The sequence below is a fragment of the Typha angustifolia genome, chromosome 11 (assembly GCF_048772165.1).
Source record: "Typha angustifolia cultivar Huaian chromosome 11, ASM4877216v1, whole genome shotgun sequence".
Taxonomy (NCBI): domain Eukaryota; kingdom Viridiplantae; phylum Streptophyta; class Magnoliopsida; order Poales; family Typhaceae; genus Typha; species Typha angustifolia.
The window spans coordinates 106895-126689 of record NC_133249.1 but is presented as its reverse complement, the minus strand read 5'-3'; the positions used below and the strand labels follow the sequence as shown (position 1 = coordinate 126689).

General features: G+C 38.6%; 4 protein-coding genes and 1 long non-coding RNA gene across 8 annotated transcripts; 1 reads left to right on the top strand and 4 right to left on the bottom strand.

The window, feature by feature from the left end:
* Positions 1-368: 368 nt before the first annotated feature.
* Positions 369-4700, bottom strand: LOC140769842 (uncharacterized). Of its 2 annotated transcripts, XR_012105959.1 has the most exons (4): positions 4138-4700; positions 2179-2273; positions 1959-2064; positions 369-719 (listed from the first exon to the last, which is right to left on the bottom strand). It is a non-coding gene; the product is annotated as an uncharacterized lncRNA (long non-coding RNA). The 2 variants fall into 2 exon arrangements; XR_012105958.1 differs by having other exon boundaries at positions 369-2064.
* Positions 4701-4896: 196 nt separating this feature from the next.
* LOC140769838 (uncharacterized protein At4g00950-like) lies at positions 4897-6868 on the top strand. The gene is made up of 2 exons (XM_073110721.1): positions 4897-5651; positions 6514-6868. The coding sequence occupies exons 1-2, from the start codon at positions 5043-5045 to the stop codon at positions 6580-6582; spliced, it is 678 nt and encodes a 225-aa protein (XP_072966822.1). The 5' UTR covers positions 4897-5042; the 3' UTR covers positions 6583-6868.
* Positions 6869-6937: 69 nt separating this feature from the next.
* LOC140769841 (uncharacterized) lies at positions 6938-9301 on the bottom strand. The gene is made up of 3 exons (XM_073110726.1): positions 9121-9301; positions 7904-7986; positions 6938-7333 (listed from the first exon to the last, which is right to left on the bottom strand). Exons 1-3 carry the CDS (start codon positions 9197-9199, stop codon positions 7298-7300), a joined length of 198 nt encoding a protein of 65 aa, XP_072966827.1. The 5' UTR covers positions 9200-9301; the 3' UTR covers positions 6938-7297.
* A 944-nt stretch (positions 9302-10245) lies between these two features.
* Positions 10246-15137, bottom strand: LOC140769834 (uncharacterized). 2 transcript variants are annotated; one of them, XM_073110717.1, is made up of 11 exons: positions 14825-15137; positions 14512-14713; positions 14095-14177; positions 13748-13848; positions 12518-12613; positions 12332-12385; positions 11600-11748; positions 11391-11508; positions 10935-11022; positions 10614-10819; positions 10246-10529 (listed from the first exon to the last, which is right to left on the bottom strand). In XM_073110717.1, exons 1-10 carry the CDS (start codon positions 14946-14948, stop codon positions 10617-10619), a joined length of 1218 nt encoding a protein of 405 aa, XP_072966818.1. In that variant the 5' UTR covers positions 14949-15137; the 3' UTR covers positions 10246-10529; positions 10614-10616. The 2 variants fall into 2 exon arrangements, with proteins under 2 accessions (XP_072966818.1, XP_072966819.1); XM_073110718.1 differs by having other exon boundaries at positions 10614-10699; positions 14825-15135.
* A 719-nt stretch (positions 15138-15856) lies between these two features.
* LOC140769832 (uncharacterized) lies at positions 15857-19396 on the bottom strand. Of its 2 annotated transcripts, none has more exons than XM_073110713.1 (3): positions 19222-19396; positions 17270-18215; positions 15857-16702 (listed from the first exon to the last, which is right to left on the bottom strand). In XM_073110713.1, exons 2-3 carry the CDS (start codon positions 18193-18195, stop codon positions 16207-16209), a joined length of 1422 nt encoding a protein of 473 aa, XP_072966814.1. In that variant the 5' UTR covers positions 18196-18215; positions 19222-19396; the 3' UTR covers positions 15857-16206. The 2 variants fall into 2 exon arrangements, with proteins under 2 accessions (XP_072966814.1, XP_072966815.1); XM_073110714.1 differs by lacking the exon at positions 19222-19396 and adding an exon at positions 18332-18663.
* Between the last annotated feature and the right edge of the window lie 399 nt (positions 19397-19795).

Sequence of the window (19795 nt, the reverse complement as noted above, 5' to 3'; positions counted from 1 at the left end):
GGGGTGAGGACGGATAGGATACATATCCGATAATACTCCATCGGTATCTGAATTTATATTTTTAATTTAAATATAAATTTCGATATTAATATTAGACGAATAGATAGATCAATTTTAAATTATATCGTAACTAAATGAAACTACGAATTTTAAACGAATTATGATTATTTATTTAAACATAATTAACATAAAAATATAAAAATTTTATAAAAAATAATTTTTTATTTATCAAATAAATATAAATTTAGAGGAATTAATATCTATAAATAATATATAATATATTATTAGTAATAATATTAATATTCACTATTTAAATAAGTAAACTAAAAATAATAAACTATTAAAAAAATATGGATAAATGGATATTTAATATTCATATTCGGATTCAAAAATTATATCTCACCCGTAACTAAATTCGTATTCGAATTTTTTTTAAAAAAAATTCTATCCGTATCCGAATAGAATCAAATAGTAGATCGGATAGCGGAGCGAATCAGAATTAATCTGACTAATTTTTACCCCTCGGTAGTCATGAATCACTTCAGTAATGCAACTTATGAGTTAAAACTCTCGAATGCGAATTTTGAGATCGGTTCACGGTCTGGGGTTTGTTTAGGTTAATGACAAGCAACCTTGGGCTCGAAGCTAACTGGATATTGGAACTCATAGTTATGAGTGTATTTGGTAGGCTCGAGGATTGAAACTGACTTCTTGTAATTCTAAAAACAAAGATCAACGAAACTGACTGATTAAAAGTTATCCCTGAAGAAGCTTATGAAGTTAGAATGTTCAAATGTGGATTAAAGAATACGACGGAGCAGGAAAAGAATTACAGACTATTTCCAAGTTAAAGCTATCAATTAGCAGATGTACTTAAATAAATTAATATGCATAAAAATCTAGAGATGCATTTTTAATTAACTTAACAAGATGCACTAAGCAAAAGCATGATCAAACAAAATAAATCACTGCATCTGGCAATTCTAACTTATGATGAAAACAAAATTACTCTTTGTGGACTCTCTCGTTCAATGATTATTCAGCATGCATGTTAAACACATACATTGTGAAAATAGGTGAATGACAAATGCATGATAGTGTAAAGAAATAGAAAATCCGTTTCATATCTTGACATCAATTCGTTTATCGGGTGGTTGAAAATCCAGAAAGAATACAGAGCATATTACTATTCTGAGATTGGGCATTTTAGCGAGATAAGAAATGAGGAAATCATAAAATATAAAGAATGGACTTTAGGGAGTAAAGCTTTTAGACATGAGACAGAGTTGACGTGCAACAGGAAGAACAGAAAAAATAAATATTGAAAATCTGGTGCCACAAGCATGATGAACTTCATAATCAAAGTGGTGGATTTGTCAGTCAACTTCTTTCTGTTGTACGTGATATTAATCGTATCTCAAATCGAAGCTGCTCATCCAATGAATACATTCATCAGTCTTGTATCAAGAATAATAAAATTACTCATCATTTTTACGGGCTAAGCTTCTATATGACATTTCTAAATGCCGAGGAAGGCAACGACAATCCTATCCAGAAGAAATTGTCGGCTTTAAAAAAGTTTAACTACTTCTCAACTTTTATCTCTACATTTCCTTCATACTCCTTCTATATCTCCTAACCTATGAGTTGGATAAACATCAGTTATTGTTTGATCTGCTTAATTCCATAAGAACACCAAGTTGGATCCAATGAGGCAAAAATATATTAAACCCTGCTGGAAACCTAAGATAGCTTTCTCAGAAAAAAAAACTACAGAACCATATATCCTACAAGCATGCTTTTGATCACACCCGCTTCACAGTACTTAAAAGAGGGATGGTCATGAAACAAACACCAGGAGATCCATAAATTTATTATCATAAAAATAGTTATGCATCAAAAAACACATCCATGAAACATGCAGAAAGCCTCTGTAAGACAGTTACGGTAAAAGATACCTTTTTTATATACCATGTGAGTTGCAAATGTATCTTCCCCTCCTCGCTCAGAAATGCTTAGCCGCATCAGGTAAAAATTCCAACTCCTCCAAGGGGAAAAGCATTCCTGTGAAATTGAAAAGGCATCACCATGCTATGCAAAGTTGACATTACAAAATGCAATAAATGCTAACATCGACATTAAACAACCATTCTTAGTTCTTCAATAATGAACTTGTACCATCTACATAAATGGAATTGGCTGACTTGTCTTGACAATCGGAATCTTGTCATCCTGTGAAATTCCTTCAGTCAATCTCCAAGATACTATGATACCTGGAAGTATGGAAAAATTGTGAAGTCATTAAAAAAGGAACAGATAGGTTTGTTTCTTATAGATTAACAAAAAGTGAAATCCATAGAAATCCTGCTGCATAAGAGTCTGAATAAGGTAATAACTTCCCGACTGATGTCATTTTTATAGACTGTTCTTTTCCTGAGCAGAAAGACAATCTTCGTTTTTGTTAATTCCCTAATGTTAAAATTTACGTTATTTCACATTACAAAGTTTTTCTCTTCTTTTTCATGATCAGATTTTGTCGGTTGAATAGTTAGCGAGCAAACTATCATGTGTTGTGCAAATACCTAAACGAGTGAGGGAAGCGGAAGCAAAACTTTTCACCCTCAAATAAATCCAAATGGAATAGTAATAATTTAGGGTAAACTAAATATTAGCAAAGCTAATATCAATATCAATATGAGAACTCCAAATACAAGATGCTAGTTATAGAGAACTTCAAAAATCCAAGGTAATCATAAATATGAACACCAAATATATGCAAACCATAAATAGAAAGAAGGAGAGACACGGTTTACGTGGTTCGGCGATATGTCTACATCCACGGGCGAAACAATCTTCAATCCACTATGCAAATCACTAAATACAAAGAGTTTACAACTCTTATTTCACTCTAAACAACGGTGGCTCTCCCCTAAAAGTTTTTCTCTCTTACAAAATGCTCACACTGAGCCCTAAAACTCAAAATTTCTATTTCTAGGACTGGTTCAAGTTAGAGATTTCCGCGGAGCGTTTGAACGCCTGCGGGGCGCATTTAAATGCACCTAGTACAAATGCAGACTAGCATTCGAATACCAAAGCCCTGTTCGAATGCCTGCATCAAGCTTGCTCTCGGGTTCAGATTCGCGTTCGAACGCTTGCATCACCCAGTTTCTGTCTGGAAACTGCGTTCGAACGCCCCCAAACCCTGTTCGAACGCACTGGCACATCAAGCCTGCAAAAATACTGAAATTTGAATTTGAGCCAAAAATTAACATCACGATGATGCTCAGTGACGCCAAAACTTAATATTCATAGAAGCCCATTTTGGGGTCTCAATCTGCCTTTTGTAACTCTAAGAATTCAACTGATAACAAGCTCCAAGCAGAAAAGTGTGTCACAAATAATATGTATTGCAACGGATTTGTAGTTTATCACAAAATAGTGCGTCACAAAAAGGTACAATCTTTCATGAAACTAAAATTTTAAGAGTAATATTTCCTTTTTGAATCTTGAACATTAAGTCTCCCATAGAAGAAGAGAGCACAATCTTGACATAGAGTAATCCAAATATGTTAAGAGTGGGGAGAGTTGGAGACATACAATTGTCGGAGCATAGCCTTAACATTCTAAGTAATGCATCAAGTGTTTGCTAGTCTTGCAGAGATTGCACATGTATCTAAACTAAAATCGTTGGCATGCTTCCCAAATCCAGAGAGATTTCAATACTACGTATGTTGGAGTTAGACTGCCATCATTTGGCTTCAATAACGCCAGAATGACCACTGAATTAGATGTCTTCAACCCGCAGCCATCACAGATGATACAGACATTTCTGTCTATCTCATCCCACCTGGACTCTGAACTAGTAGGCAGAACGGAGTATATCTAGCACACTTGCTCAAATGATTAACTTGAATAATTAGAGAGTCGGTTCCCTCCTCTGAGGAAATTGTTCAAATAGAGAGACGCTAAGCAGTCTGGCTAAAATTGTTCAAATAACTAGAAAATTTCCCCAAGAAGACCAGTACCAGCATAAGGAAAAAAGAAGAAGGGGTTGACCTATTAACAAAAAAAGGAAAATAATTCTTTAGTACATGAAACAGGAGAGATTTGGGGAGTCGACTTTGAATCAAAGATTACCTGATTATGCAAGGATTCGGAAGGGCATCGCTTTCATCTTCCATTAGTCCGTCGGCGGGAGCCCAGAACGAGACCGATCAGTGGAAAACCCTAGAAAGCCGATGTAAAGAAGAGGAGAAGGAGAAGAAGCAACACTGGGAGTGGAAGGCGCGGGAGCGAGCGAGCGACCGAAAACCAATGAATTCGAATTCCGACATTTAATAAAACCACAAGCTAACTTTTTATAAAGTATGGGATTCTGTTTCGGGCTCCGGATCCGTTAAGGAGCATGTAAAAAAAGAAAGTAGTATCACGGGATCAGCCAGCCACATAACATTGATGCAAACCCCAGTAGGCAGCCCATCATGCTATGATGCGCTCTTGCCAACCATCATCACCAAAGCAAGCACATTGGTTGCAGCACTGCAAATGGCAAATTTGTGTCTTTTGGCTTATCTAATTGGGCTTGTCTCCTGCTATAACAGAAAGCTCAACTTTCATCGTAGATAGATAGATAGATAGTTCATAGTTCGTTATGATTTCAATTAATATATGAAAATGTTTGTCATATATTACCCATATCAAACCTGACCAATTAAAACGCTCCTCGAGGGCTTTCACATAGTTTGTGGGTTAGAGTAATTAGAAAGGCAATAGCATGGGCCGGCCTTTCTCGTGAGCAGTGACATTAAGAAATTAATGTCACATTGTAAGCACCAGTGATTGGTTGAAGAGAGGGAGCGCCGTTCATGCGTACATACGTCTTGCGTATAACTCCTTTCTCGGTCTTTTACTTTATATATTGGGTCCCAGTGTCAAATCTCTCTCTCTCTCTCTCTCTCTCTCTCTCTCTCTCTCTCTGGGTCTATTTAAAGAACAACCCAACAGCAACTATTTCTATTGCGTGACTTAGAACGACGACTTCCATGGAAACAAACGCTACACCCCCAAAGATCTCCTTCTACTCTCTTCCAAGGCAGAGGCCGGATCCTCCTGGTTTGGCGACGCCACCTCTAAGGCTTCCGGTTTCCATCCCCTTCGTGTGGGAGGAGGCACCAGGAAAACCCAAGGAGGAGTCTGGGATTCGTGCGCAGGACTTGGTTCGCAGGCACAGTACTCCGAGCCCGTTCCGCTCCCGGGTCTTGGACCTGCCCCCTAGGATGGCGGGGAAGACCGACGACGTGGACTCGCCCACCACCGTCCTTGATGGGCCCTACTCCTTATCTGGGTGCTACTCGTTCGCCCATGCGGAGGAGGAGCCTCATGTTGGAGTGAGCGGAAGGAAGAAGGAGAAGGCGGTGTGGTTTTGGCGGAGGAGGAAAGTGAGGAGAGATGGGAAGTGGGAGGCGAGTTTGGATGGTGCCTCGCCTTCTTTTCCTAATCCCTCCTCTGTGTCTTCTCACTCTTGTTATAATAGTGGTGATGGAGACGTGGGGAGGAGTGAGGAAGAGGAGAGGAAAGTGAGACTCAAGAGGTTTAGAAGCAGTAGAAGCCTCGCATTAAGTGTCTCTCTCGACGGCACTTCTCAATTGTGGGTAAGTCTTTAACTTCTCTGCTCCGCAATCCGCACGACATTTCTAGTGCTTTTGTTTTGTTTTGTTAATTTTATTCTAATAAATTCCCATAGAAGTACGAATACGATAGGCCTATTAACTAGTCAAGCACGTTGTTAGAAATTACTCTGGAATAAGAGGATGTTGATAATGATATGTCCTGCTTAATTAATTACCTATAAGGAAGTTAACCAGATTGGTACCAATGACTTTATCTTCCATGATGAGATCACATCTTCCTTCTCAGTAGATAGAATACAACTATGGATGTTTTCATCAGTCAACCTTATCGCACGATCGACATATAATTATGTATTCCTTTACCAATCAACTGGCCACTGTATACCTAAAATATGCGGACAATATTACATGCATGAAATCCAGACTCTGGTTTTCTTAATTAATTTGCGAGATTAATTATTTTCATATACTGCTTAGTCATATGGCTTAACAGTCAATTACATCCCACTGCAATCTCTCAAATGACAAGATATTTCGAAAGAAAAGTCGTAGAGATTTGACTTACGCTGTAGGCTGTACCAACCAAAAACCTGTGCATCATGAATGACTTGACTCTTGATCGGAGAAGACGTGAGGAATTTAAATGCTAAAACCAAACTATATATATATTATATTTCTAGCATTGACTAGCTGTCGTCCATCATCCATAAAACCGTGGTGTTCAATAATACGCCAAAGCCGTACGCTATCGGATGTTCTCTTCTTTATTGTGCCTTTGCAAACAGTGAACTACTTAGATACATTAGTATTACTTGTATAAGTTGATGCTCGTCGTGAACTATTATTAACGTAACTAGCTCATGTCCCTCTGGTCTGGTCACAGGCAAGACTCTGCGAAAGCATGAAGCAAGTGGTTCCATGGAGGAGGGAGCGCAAAACTCAAGATTCTTGAAACGACGACCACCTTGATGAAAATACCGATGGTTGGACTTGATGTATGCCACCGCTAGTAACATGAGACTTCAGTATGCTTATTATATCTTTATACGTACATGGTCAGAAACTGTAGAAGAAACACCTTTTAAGTATTCTTGTACAAAAACAAAAAAAAAAGTCGAACCATCTATCCGACTCACCAAGCCATTATGAGAAAACTGTGTCTGTCACCAATGGGCTTAATGGGCTTTCTACTAGTGTAATGTGAACTAAGATATCGACTAATGAATAAAACCAACCTGGTATAATATTTCACAAGTGCTCTAGTAGGTATGCCCATCTCTGATTGAACTTTCTGAGTGCCACAAAGAAGCATCACAAATGTAAAGGTTTGTCTTTACTACTGAAAAAGCTGTAATAAATAGTTGGTAGCATTGCTAAGTGGTCAGAGGAGAGAACCTCTACCCCCTTAATCAAATGCAGTAAAAAGAAAATGAACAGAATATATCCTCTTATTTTACAGTCAATTCTTTGCTTAAACTGAACCAGGTACACTATGGAATTATTTTTGCCAACAACTTTGTCATCATTGACGGGAAGGGAACCACATTGTCTAAACCTGATTTCAAGATAGCACGACCAAATTATGTTGGCGACAATAATGTCTCAGAAGGGAAACAGAAAAGATGCAAACAAATGACGTGCCACCAGAATGCCAACACAAATCTAGATCACTCCCTTTTCTTGCCAGTCACACCAGCAACTACCTGCAACAATGGTGAAAATTGAACATAAGCTTTGGATCGCCTTTCAAAATCTAGTCCCGTAATTGATTATCAGTACAGGGAAGGCGCAAATTGACACATATTAACAAGCACCAGACCAATATTATTTTCCCAGACCTTCATAGAACAAAGACATTTTAGAATAATGAAGTCAATCACGTCAGCAAAACCATCTCGATATAAGGTCAGGCATGCCACCATGCAAATTTATATTTGATAAACACTTCTTTATGTACACTGCTATCAACCAATATGACATTATAGAGATAATCAAGTCACTTATTTCTTGACAAAACTATAGGTATCACTCACCACGCATATTTATCTCAACTATCAAATTATAAATCTAGAGTTATTTCAACCTTTTCTTTTCAACAGGAAGCCAGTTGAATTATGTAAGATGTTGAAATGACTGCTTCATCCCTGATGAGCAGTTTTTTTTTTTTTTGGTTTTTTGTGGGAGGTTATTGCAAACAATCCAAAGGAGAAAAGAGCATGGACATGGACTATTCTTGATGTTGTAAAAGGATTACACTGAGAAATTATACATACATCACTTAGAGCAGGTTGTGGAACTTGCTTGGCTGTTTCAAATGAATCCAAGATAGGCCTGACAACAGCTGGAAGGAAGAGACCTGAGATTGCGCAAAAAATACAATATAACGGAAATCCTCTTAAGAAGTTCTGAGAAACAAATCTTTATGTACTATCATAATATACTATGAAATATAACACAAATGCAAACAATCAATACTTCAAAGCAACCATTCGTACAAAGTTCAAAACTTGAAACTCTTGAGTTACTGAAAGATTTAACAGAATAGAGTTGTTGGAGTACAAGGCAGAAACTTTGGCAGATATTGCCTTTTGATGCCTTTTGATGTGTACAAGAAGTTCCAACTTCCATGAACACAACCATAAGGGAATAGAGGAAGTTCAAAAATAGGTCGTTTGTCTAGATGGTAATTACTATCTTATGAGAAGCTTAAATTCTGAGAATGTAGTGTGCAATATGTCTGACATTAATCATAGCGCAGTAAGTTAGTAACTTTAATGTATGGTCAATGCAAAATGAAGATAGTTGAAGAAAAAGAAAGGAGATAGCTTCTTTAATTCGAGATATTTATGCCCAATATTTGCAAACAGAGGATCTTCCAGGTACGATAGAATAATTTCCTTTTGCTTCTTATTCAAAGATAATTATATAACCTGCAGCTTACGAATGGTATAAAAATGGAAATTGATGTCCTATAAATAAGTCCACATAATATAATGAGCAGATAAGAAATCTTCTATCACAGTAAGAGTTTATGAATGAAATATGAATACCACAACAATGGTCAGCATTCATATAAACCTAGTAATCTACATTAAGCTATGAGGGAGAGCTTACAGCTTATAATATCCCTTCTACTACCTCCTCAGACAAACGCTTTGAGAAGAAAGAGGGCGTAGGAAAAGCGTTTTCAGTAGAAGGACAATATGCATAGGGCCAAAGATTTAAGCTTTGAATTAATTCAATATTCATAAAGAGAAGATATGTAGGAGCGAAAGAAAGTAAGACCGTATTGCAAGTATCATAGAGATAAGAGTTACTGAGCGCATAAAGGCTGGCGAAATTCGCATTGGATCTAATCTAACTAATAATTAGGGATTTCAATCGGAAAAGGAGTACGTGTTTAAAGACTGTATAAATAAATAACGAAAGCAAATTAGGGTTTGGGCGAGGCGAGCGAGAAGAGTGAGATGGGAGGAAAGAAATAGAGTACCAAAACCAGCGATGAGGCAAGAGGCGGCCACGACCGGCTCCTGGACGACGAATATCTTTAGCTTATCCATGACGCCCATCTCGATCTCTCTATCTCAGCTCCGGCGATCCCCCTTCTCTTCTCTTCTCTCCTCTTCTCTTCTCTTCTCTTCTCTTGTCCGTGTAGAAGAACGGAAGCTAATCAGATGGCATTCGTTTAATTTACGTCGCTCGCCTTATTAAATGATCAACGGTGCAGATTAGGCTCAGCCCATTGCCAAAGGCGAAAACGCACTGGGCTTAGAGGTTTTAGAACCTCAATTTGGGCCAGCGGACCAGAAGAATATTTTGCAGAATATCCCATCAGCAGGAATATTATTTATTTGAACAAGGGATCAACTCTTACAACAACAGGCACACATCTATACGCCTTCTCTCCTTGGCTCCCTATTTCTTTCTCCCATGGGCTTCGTCTTCCCAGAATTCCAAAACTAATTAATTTTCCCCAAGGAAGAGAAACAAACAAGCAAGAAAAAGAAAAGAAGAGGCTCAGGTAACTGACTTACTCTGTTTGATTTTTGTAATCCTCCCTTGCTTTTCTTCTATTTATTTTCTTTCATATTGGTGATCTTCATGAATTACTTTCCTGTAGTTGTGGTTGATAGTATTCTACGGTTGAAAATTCTGCTCCGTAGAACCCAACGGAACTGGTTCTTTCTAAGCTTGTTCTGAGACTAGGAATCGTCGTCTCTTGTGACAAGAATATCGAAGAGAGACATCCAATCCAACTGAATAATTATACTAGCAAAGAGTTTCCGTTAGATTGCCAGGGGTATCCTGATTCCTGAGCGCACCTTGTACTACAACTTATAAATTGAAGGCGTTTGGGCGTTGTAAGATGCCCCTGCCTTGGCGTGTTAAGACGGCTATCGTTATCTTACTAGAGATTAATATGTGGTGAAATTTTTCAAGGGAACGACCGACTCCGTGCCAGATGATAACAGTTACGTGTATATTAGTTTCTTGGTTTACTCACCACTAGCCCATTAGTTGCCCTAAAATTATTCCCTTAGTGCATCATCATCTTGAAAGCAGTGAACTTATTAGGTAATATTCTAGTTAACTCCAGAGAGAAAGAGACAGAGCATTCAGATCAAAGACAAATCTTTAACTTCCATTCCACAGGAACATACAGCGACCAACCAATCAACCATACAACAGAATTAGTTGGCTTAGACCATTGATACGTCCTCCTGACAGTAACACAATGGTGGTCTCGGGCACATTTTTTGCCCGGACATGCTTTTATCAATTCAGCGGTATGTTTGTTTCTTTCCTTTGCTATTCTACGGAGAGGAGAAGAGAGGAGAGGAGATCCTTGGCAAATAGGAGGATTAGGGACGCAAATCATGACCTCAAGGCATTGTTCGCCTGCAAGATCCAACAGTCTGTAAATGCCAACTTAAAAAAAAAAAAAAAGAAAGAAAGAAAGAAAGAAACATATACAAGATTTACCTTCTATGAATCGACAGCTGCAACTCTGACCGGCTTCATGATTCTCATCATATTCCTCACTTGCTCAAATCCCAACACAAATACCCCTATGAAGTAAATAAAGCTTAGTTGTAGCTTCCCTAATAAGTTATAAGCAGTTACAAGGCCACTTGCTCCCTCACTGTTCCTATTTCTTAGGAACATTGAAATCCCCATAATGAGCCACCCTGGTTAACATGATAGGTGAGTCATTTCTAGGGCAGAACTAGCGATGCCACCGCGTATACTACCAAATAGAACAACATTCTGGATTGGATTAATGAACCAGTGCAATTTGCTTACCAGTTTCTCTCTCTGCCAAATGTGACCACTCTTCTACTTTATGCACAGATCTTGAGGCCCTTACTAACTCTAGAAGAGCTAGATTAACCTGCAGATACAGCATTCTTGTTTATAATCCCCAATATGAAATCATAACAAGTTCCTATCTTCCAATGAAAGATTTGCTGGAATAAGCATGTGGATGAACAAATAATCTTGTTTTTTTCATACAACTTGTGTATAAGATCTAATATGTCTTAAACATTCCATTTCTTGCTTTTGCACCAATGCAATGGTTCTCGTCGAGAAGGCAAAGGGCAATGAGCCATCTCTTGATCCGGCCAGATGGACCATGAACATGGATATCTGTTACGAACTGATTACACTATCCAATAAATTCATACAGATAAGTTGAATGCAGACATTTTTTTTTTTCATTTTACTCCTCTATGATTTCATTATTTGATTCATTCTTACCTCGTCTGCCCTTTCATGGCTTACTAAATGCGCACCATGAAGTTCTACCATTCTCGCCACAGGGTGCAGTTTCTCTGCAAGTCTCCTTGCATGACATAATTGAGCAATGATATCATACCTGTCAATTGTTAAATAAATCTCTAAATTATCACCATCTGATCAAGTTTCAGGTAGTGTCTATGCCTGAGAAAGAGTGCATAAATGCTAACCTTCCATGAATAACTGAAACTGGAAAGCCTGCTAAACGAATGGCCTCAAGTTCTTTACTTGTCATTCTGTGCGTCCAGCACGCACTAATTTGGCCTTCAAAACCACAGGTAGATTGCATCCCAGAGGCTGATATGCCTTTTACATACTCCTGAAGCATGGATAACATAATTAAATGAAGCAATTTACAGAGAAATTGAAATTAAACAAGATGAAGCTAGTCCTCTTGGAAAAGCATTTGACACAAGATTTATTTCATAGTTATCACAGCATTGGTTTTTGAGAGAACGCTGAAACATCTAAATTTCTGTCATGGAAGGAATAAATCTAGCATCCTACGCGAACCTATTGTTTTAGATTTTTAGTATTAGAGGACTTCTAGAAGAAAGCTGCAACAGTGTATCAGATTTAAATTTTACCCCAAACACTTACTGTAGTCTAAAATTACAGAACTTTATTGATCTTGCCCATTTGTTTTGTCTAAGGATTGTTCTTATATATAAGATTGAGAACATGGTTCGGCAGCAATTACAGTAAAATTAGGCAACATAACTTATTTTTAAAAGACAACTGGTGCAAACTAGACTAATCTCATATAAAGTAGAACTTAGTTACAACCAGATTCACAATATCAGAAGACGAAGATGGTAACAATGGGAGGGAGAAAAATTTAGCATCTGTAGGAATCAAGCAACTTGCTTAAAATGTTAAACCATAAAAAGAATGTCACTTACTAGATAAAGGATCTTCCTTCTTGTACATGATCCAACATATTCATCAAGATATTCCTGCATATGTTACATAGTAGAAAACCTTGGCATTAATTTCTTCTAAATAACTAAAATAAAAGAGTGATTTAGATATTACTAACTTCTTAATTCTCCTACAAAAGAAGTCAATAGTTATGATTTCTTTCTAACCTTTGTGTAGTGGGTTTCCAAGTCAACAATAGCTCTTTCTTCTGGAGTCTTTGCCCTTAAGAAACGAAATGCAAGAGATATCATCTGGCGATCAATCTGCAAGAAGAATAATGTGGAGATAAAATATTTTTTACAGTTAAACCAGAAAAGATATTCAAGTCGCAGAGATAAAACCTTAATAAATGATGGTTCTATGCACTTCTGAGTTCACCTTAACATTTCCAATAACTAGATGTACTTTTCTGCATATAAAAATGTCCCCTAGGGGCCCTTTTATTAAGAATATATTCGATCAGAAGAAGGAAATGTATCAGCACTCATCATGTTGTTCGAAAGATACTCATAGAATGGTGGTGGTCCAAATATATGGGAGCCACGAATATATTTCTCTCTCCCCCTCGACTATATGAATAATATCCAAGTATACTTGAGCATATCCAACATTTATGAATCGAATAAAAAACATGATTGGGTAATGTTGTATATCCACTAGAAAATGTGGCTATTCTTAAACCACACAATCACATAATCTTTGACAGCCAGACCCTACATCCAGGTTTTCATAGCTGTAACCGTCCACAGTACATGCGACAATATTTTATTGGTAACTCTGATGGAACTAGTCCTAACTGGCCACCTTAAAAATGATTTCTAAACTTGGTGGTCGATGAGATCCAATGGAACTTACACGGATAGAATGAGGCAACACCATACAGAAGTGCAATCTAATAGTTCCAGGCATTCAGTTATCAAAAAGGAATCATCAGCAAGAATCTCCAATCGAGGATTGCAAAAAGCAACTGACTACTACAAACAGGCCCAAAGCAATGTATGCTTCACCAAGATTCCTTGTCCCACTCATAGCGGAGCCCTTCCAAGTAGACTAAATTCCCTTCACATTACATTAGCTTTCAACAAAGAGCAGGGCCGGGCCAACCACCAACTGAAAGCACGAAAATAAAGCTAAAGAGCATGTTACACTGTCTAGGAAGGCAACTGCCACTAGCCGAGTATATTATTCAAAAGCCGAAAGTTCACATTTGCCACACCAATTCACATTGTTTCCGGACATGTACAGTGTGATAAAGTAAGCAGAAGTCGAGGACTAAATCCTTGCCCTCAGCGCGTAAAAAGGACGAGCAATAATTTCATTGAAGCATATGCGCTCCAGGATTTCAGCAGGTGTAATTCATACCATAGAAGCAAGTAAGAAAGAACTTTAGACAGTACCTTTGGGAAGCACTCAAAGCCACCTCCAGTTACATTAAGCAATGCCAAGGAGCATAACCTGTCAGGCGCCATTGCTGCCAACTTGCAAGCTATCATTGCGCCTGCTTCCAACAAATATGATAGCAAGTTAACATCGGATTACAGATGCCAAAGACTTTCTTAAATCCAGAGAATCGTTCCATTCTTATGTATAGATATATATAGAAGAACTCCAAGTGGTAACACATTTAGCAACAGAATATTATCACTAAGCTTACTGGCACTTCAATTATCATCCAAAATAATATCAGAAAAAAGTAGAAAGGAAGGAACCCACGAGAAATGGAGGGAGGAAGAATGCCACTTACCCATGGAGTGACCAAAGACATGAGCTTTTTTCCAGCCTAGATGATTCAACAGAGCCAAGGAATCCCTTGCCATGGTTGTTGTTCTGCAAAGCATAATTCATTACATAAAAAAGTGTACATAACCATGATAACTCCATTTCATTTATCGAAATTAGAACTTCCGGAAACTGCTTATCTGGGTCCACTTGTTTTGAATGAAATCTTTTGAGAAAAATAGGGAAATCAATTGGTGGAAGTGGATATAATCCGAATCCAACAACCACCAAAGAATTGTTACTTTCTTTTTCAAAAATCCAAAACAAAAACAGTGCATTTCTATTAAAATTGGGTTGCTTTTATATTAGGAAAAAAGATCAGAAAAAGAAAAGGAACAACGCGCGATCGATGAAACATAACTACATAAGAGAAAGGACTCACGTGTACTCCGATTTCTTGGTGGGCACAGTGCTCTGACCCATTCCACGATTATCAAAGCAACACACTTCTATCCCGTCGTCCTCCTCATCGGTGCCGTCCACTCCCCCACCGACGGATGCCGGCGATTCCTCCTCGTTGGGCTCTAGCGTTCCCGTCAAACCTTTTATCTGAGGACCCCAAGAATCATGCGTCCCCGCCAATCCTGCACCAGAACGAAGTATCCCACAAGTAAAAATCCAATCCTTATACAACCACAGACAATAAAAAGCTAGCACAGATAATTGAACCTAAAACAACAAAATCTACCTAATACCTATTATGAGGAGGACTTTGGTGCTCCCACGGCCATATCTCCTGTAAAAAATCCTCATTTCATTGATTTCTCCTTCCGATTTCTCTCCACTTTTCTCGCGTTGGCTCACATCGCAGAAAGGCATTTTCCTGATATCAGGGAATTAGTCACCGACTTCTACTAGATAGCAAATCGAGTCGAGAGATCGCCGCGCGGAAATGGAGGTAGGCAGTGGAAAGTACTAATAAGGAGAAAGGAAGGCTATTCGCGTTACATTTACACGGCAAAAGATGAGAAAAGATGTGCGTCTTTGTCTCTGATCTGAGGCAAAGGACGCGCGGCGTGTAATTGTTTAAAAGCATGCGGGGAAATGTGGATGTGGATGTGGATGTGGATGTGGATGTGGATGCGGATGCTGATGGACACGGGGATGGATGTAGGGTGGGTATGATCCACGTCATCTTCTGGATGGATTGGATCAAATATGGGGACTGCAGAGGAGACGAATTATCTCAATATTAATTAGCTACAGACATCTCTCCACAATTAATAGGATGGATGACAAATGGGTCGTCACATATATCTTATCAATTTCATTTAGTATTTTTCTGCAATAATACTATGTGATCAAACCCTATATAATTAGCTATTGCGTACCGAAAGGTGGCTAGTCAACCAAATTGGAGATTTAGAAGGCAGCAATACTTCCAGGCCCTCTAACAAGAGAACCATCATTATCCGGTGGGTCTAAAGTCTAAACACAACCAAATTGTCGGTTCTTTATTATTTCTGTGTCAAAGAAAGTAGATAAAGAGTATTGTGTTGTTAACTTGTTCATAATATAATTAGAGAAAAGCGGTCCTGATCCGATTTGGTCCACATTTTCCACGAGGCTATTTTATGCACCATAAGGCCCACGGTCTACTAGGACAATCGTTAATTATGATAACCACGACAACCTCCAATGGCGGGTCGTATTTTTGCTGGGCTAGTCTAATTAAAGGCACTATTTTAAGGAATGAATCAAGGAGGAAAGCAAGCACGCAAGACGAATAGGCTATGGCCACACCTGGGCCCTAAGTCCACCACAGTGAACACGGCGGATCTATCAACAAAAGTTTGGACTCTCAGTTGGGCTGGATCGAGCCCAGTATTCAAACCTGGATCCACTAGAGATAAGAAATGATCAGAAGCTGCATCGTCCTGGATGTAAAATAGTTACTGATGTGGAGCTAGCAATCTTAAGCACACACATAAAAAGAATTTTGTACACCAGATGCTCCGTATATACAACAAAAGTGGACAACTTGAATCTTTTCTTTTCCTTCCACTCGCATCAGTAACACTTAACGACATCCACGCCGTATCAATCAAAAGTGTCGGTCTTAGTCGTAGACTCGGACCTATAACTTGGCTAGCAACCAGCCCAGGGTCCAGCCCAGAAGCAACCCTGCACCAGCAATCCCCAATCCAACAGCAAAGAACATAGCATACTTGCCGATGCCGATGCTGATGCTGCTCTTCTGCTTCTTACCTTTCCTCCTCACTGGGTTTCTCCCATCTCTAACATATGATTTATCTTTCAATGGCATCCAAGGAAGGACCGGGAACAGCGATGCAATCTGATGTTCGTTTATCTTCAACTGGAGACACAGACTCTCTAGCTGCAACATTTGTAACCACTGCTTGTAAGCAAATAGATGTGAGGCCTGCCTAAACAAGAGCTTGACAACGTGTTCCTTTTCATCATTAGCTTTCTGGGCTGCCATCTCAGCTTTTCTCGCACGCGTCTGCGAATGGCAGAGTGCTTCTAATAACCGATCCCTGCTTGGCTCACTCTCATATGTCAGTTTGCTTTCAGGTGGATCATTTCCGGTATTGACATAAACCTGTGGTCCACTGCAAGAGATTGCCACGTCAAGCATCAAGCAGCAGGATACAACATACAAATAAAGAGGTTTGATTAACAAGAAGATGCTACTGCAGAGAAACAAAAGAAAAAAGAACGTTTTCAACTATAGGGGAGTGCGACATTTTTACGATGCATACACATGGGATCAAGAAAATCATAACAGGGAAAAGTTATACAGCTAGTAATGGCCTTTAAACTGAAAGAATTTGCAGAAACAAATAGTCACACACAGGAAGAGCTTTAACAAAAAAAGTGGCAAAGGCTGAACAGATTATTGAAGAAAATACTGAGTATCAGCAATCTACTAATTCACCAGTTCTCCATATTGTGGATGGCAGCTATCATGAATATCAACATATATCATAGTTATAGACTACATTGTCAATGTACTAAAGTAGCATCCTCCAAATGTTTAGATCGAGCAGCACTGCACTGATTATTTCAAACAAAAGAAGTACTTCACATGATCAGATTACTCAGCAAAATGATTGAAAAAAGTGCAAAATCCAAGGATCACAAAGGTAAGTAATAAATTAACTTTATATAATTATTACCTGTATAGTATCTCATTATCATACATCAACCAATCTCCTCTTCCAGAAGACCATTTTTTCTCATCTGTACTTCCAGATTTATAATCATCCTCTGGGTAATCAACGGGGTCACAGAATCCAGGACGCAAACTAAAGGATGACGAGAATATCATGTTAGCAGCATCAATCATCTCAAAACCAGACAATGGATCTCTACGGAAATGTATTGTCTGGGTAGGTCGGGGGAGGTCACAATTCTCAATATGCTCCAGTGATTTCTGTGCTACCAGTGAAGCCAACTCATTCTTGTCAGCAATTCGCCACCATGGTTCACAACCATTACATCTTGTCCAAGGTGAATCCATTTCCACAGAAGCCTTCTCCGTCTTATTTGAAATAAATGGACTTATTGAATTCCGGTCCATAGGTTTCTCATCCTTGTAATGATGATTTCTTATATCTAACCTGTGCATTTGTGGATTCTGGGAATAACTGGGTATAGTCTCCAATTTGTCGACTTTCTTTTCAGAACAATGATTCATAAAAGCTGTTGACACAGTGCATGGTTGCTCAAGAATGGCCTCGCTTATTGGTTCCCCAGAAAGCTTAGACTCTGATACTGCACTTTCCACCTTATCATCAACCTTGTCATCCAAGAAATTCAGGTGCTCACACACAAAATCCTTCTGATATCTAAAATTGGGCTGCAATTGGAGCCACCATTTTGTCTCAGGTGGCAAATTGGAATTCATAGGCTTCCAATTCAAAGGCATGAAACTCGGGATAGGATGATCTTGAGCATTTGAAGCATTCCCTTTGTTAATATCATGTTGTTGCGCAGATGATGACGGACAGCAAGCTAGCTTTGGAGCTCTCTTTGCATCTTCCTGAACTAGGCAACGATTAGCAGCACGCTGCCAAGCAGCCCTGGCTTCTGCAGCAGCCATTACTCCCTCATTTCCCAAAACTGTTCAAAGTAGTCAATCAGAAAGGAAATCAGAGAATATCCACGAGAAATAGTAATTAATTAACAAGCCAAGAGAATATTAAGTAACAATTTGTAGGAGAGAGATGTAATATAACCTATGAAGAAAGTTTCTGAAATATGACCTAAATCAGTCAAATACACTAGACCATGGTTCCAAGTTCCACCTAAAACAGATCGGTTTCAATTGAGAACAGTCCAAAAACAAGGCTGGAACTCATTGTTCAAGGCTGAAATCAGCAAGGTTATTGTTTCAACTTTCAAGCTTGTTTCCGTACTGCTCTGGGCAACCCATATGTATTTGACTGAAATGTTTTGTCTCTTTCAGAGTTCAAAATCGAAACCAACCAAACTGAAACTTCCAACCATGATTAGATCAGTTGAAGAACATAGATGGTAGCAATCAAGTCCTTTTACGTATTAAGCTTATCTGAAAAATATAATAAGTTCAAATTACAATGTTAAATCAAAAAATTTGCGCGACAAATAAATCATGAGAACAACAACAACTCTAACATCAAGATAGCATTCAAATCCAAGGATTATACATAGAGAATTGAACTACTTGTATAAAGTGCTGCTCTTCTCCTCCCATACCAAAGATGCATCCACTTTATCAGAATCACCCTTCTCAGAATCATCTCAGTATCATGTGCTAATAAATATGTCTCAACATTCCTGGTTAACCAACAAGATACTATCATCGAAGAGATTGCGTAAAAGCAAACATTCCCATCCCACAAAGGATCGAAACCCACTTGCTGTGAGAAATAATAGCACATAAGAACAAACTGCTCCTACTGCAATTTCAGGCATCCAAACAGAACAACCGTTTACCGATCCAAATAAGCTACGAAATCGCTAATTGAACTAAGACAGCACAGAGATAGGAAAAGAAATGATATCTCAAAGTCTAAACCACAAGGATAAGAAGAGATGCGAATCCAACCAGAGATTGAGTGATCTGGATCGGAGGAAAGAAATATACCTGGTAAAGGCAACGAAGAGAGACGCCTTGGATCAGCGGTGCCTCTAGAAGATGAGATCGATGACCAAATCTAATTCCGAGAGAGGAAGAGAAAGAAAGAGAGAAAGAGGAGGTAAAAGAGACGATACGAATGAAGGTAGATCGATCGCTGTCTTACGAGAGTTTCCCAAATCTTTACTATTTTTATTTGATTAGATAAAAGAGGCAAGGAAAAAGTAAGCGGATAAATGTACAAAATACATCACGGTTTTTAATCATTTATCCGTATCGCGGCAATACACGAAAAGTGCACGCGTCGATCTGTCGTGCTCTATGTGCAAGATGTGGGGTACACTCACCAACTTGCGAGGATAAGATGCTGAATAACTCGATAAGTTATCCGAGGAATAAGTTAGGATGCTGAATAACTCAAAAAGAAAATCGATTCACTTATTTTGTCTTCATTGTTTAGTTAATTGCGTGAAAGTGGGGAAACGAGGAAGTGGGAGAGCTGCTTGCGTTGGGCGGGAGATGAGGACAAACGCAGGGGTCCCACGTGTCATCCATCAGACTACATATACAGCCAACCTAAGCT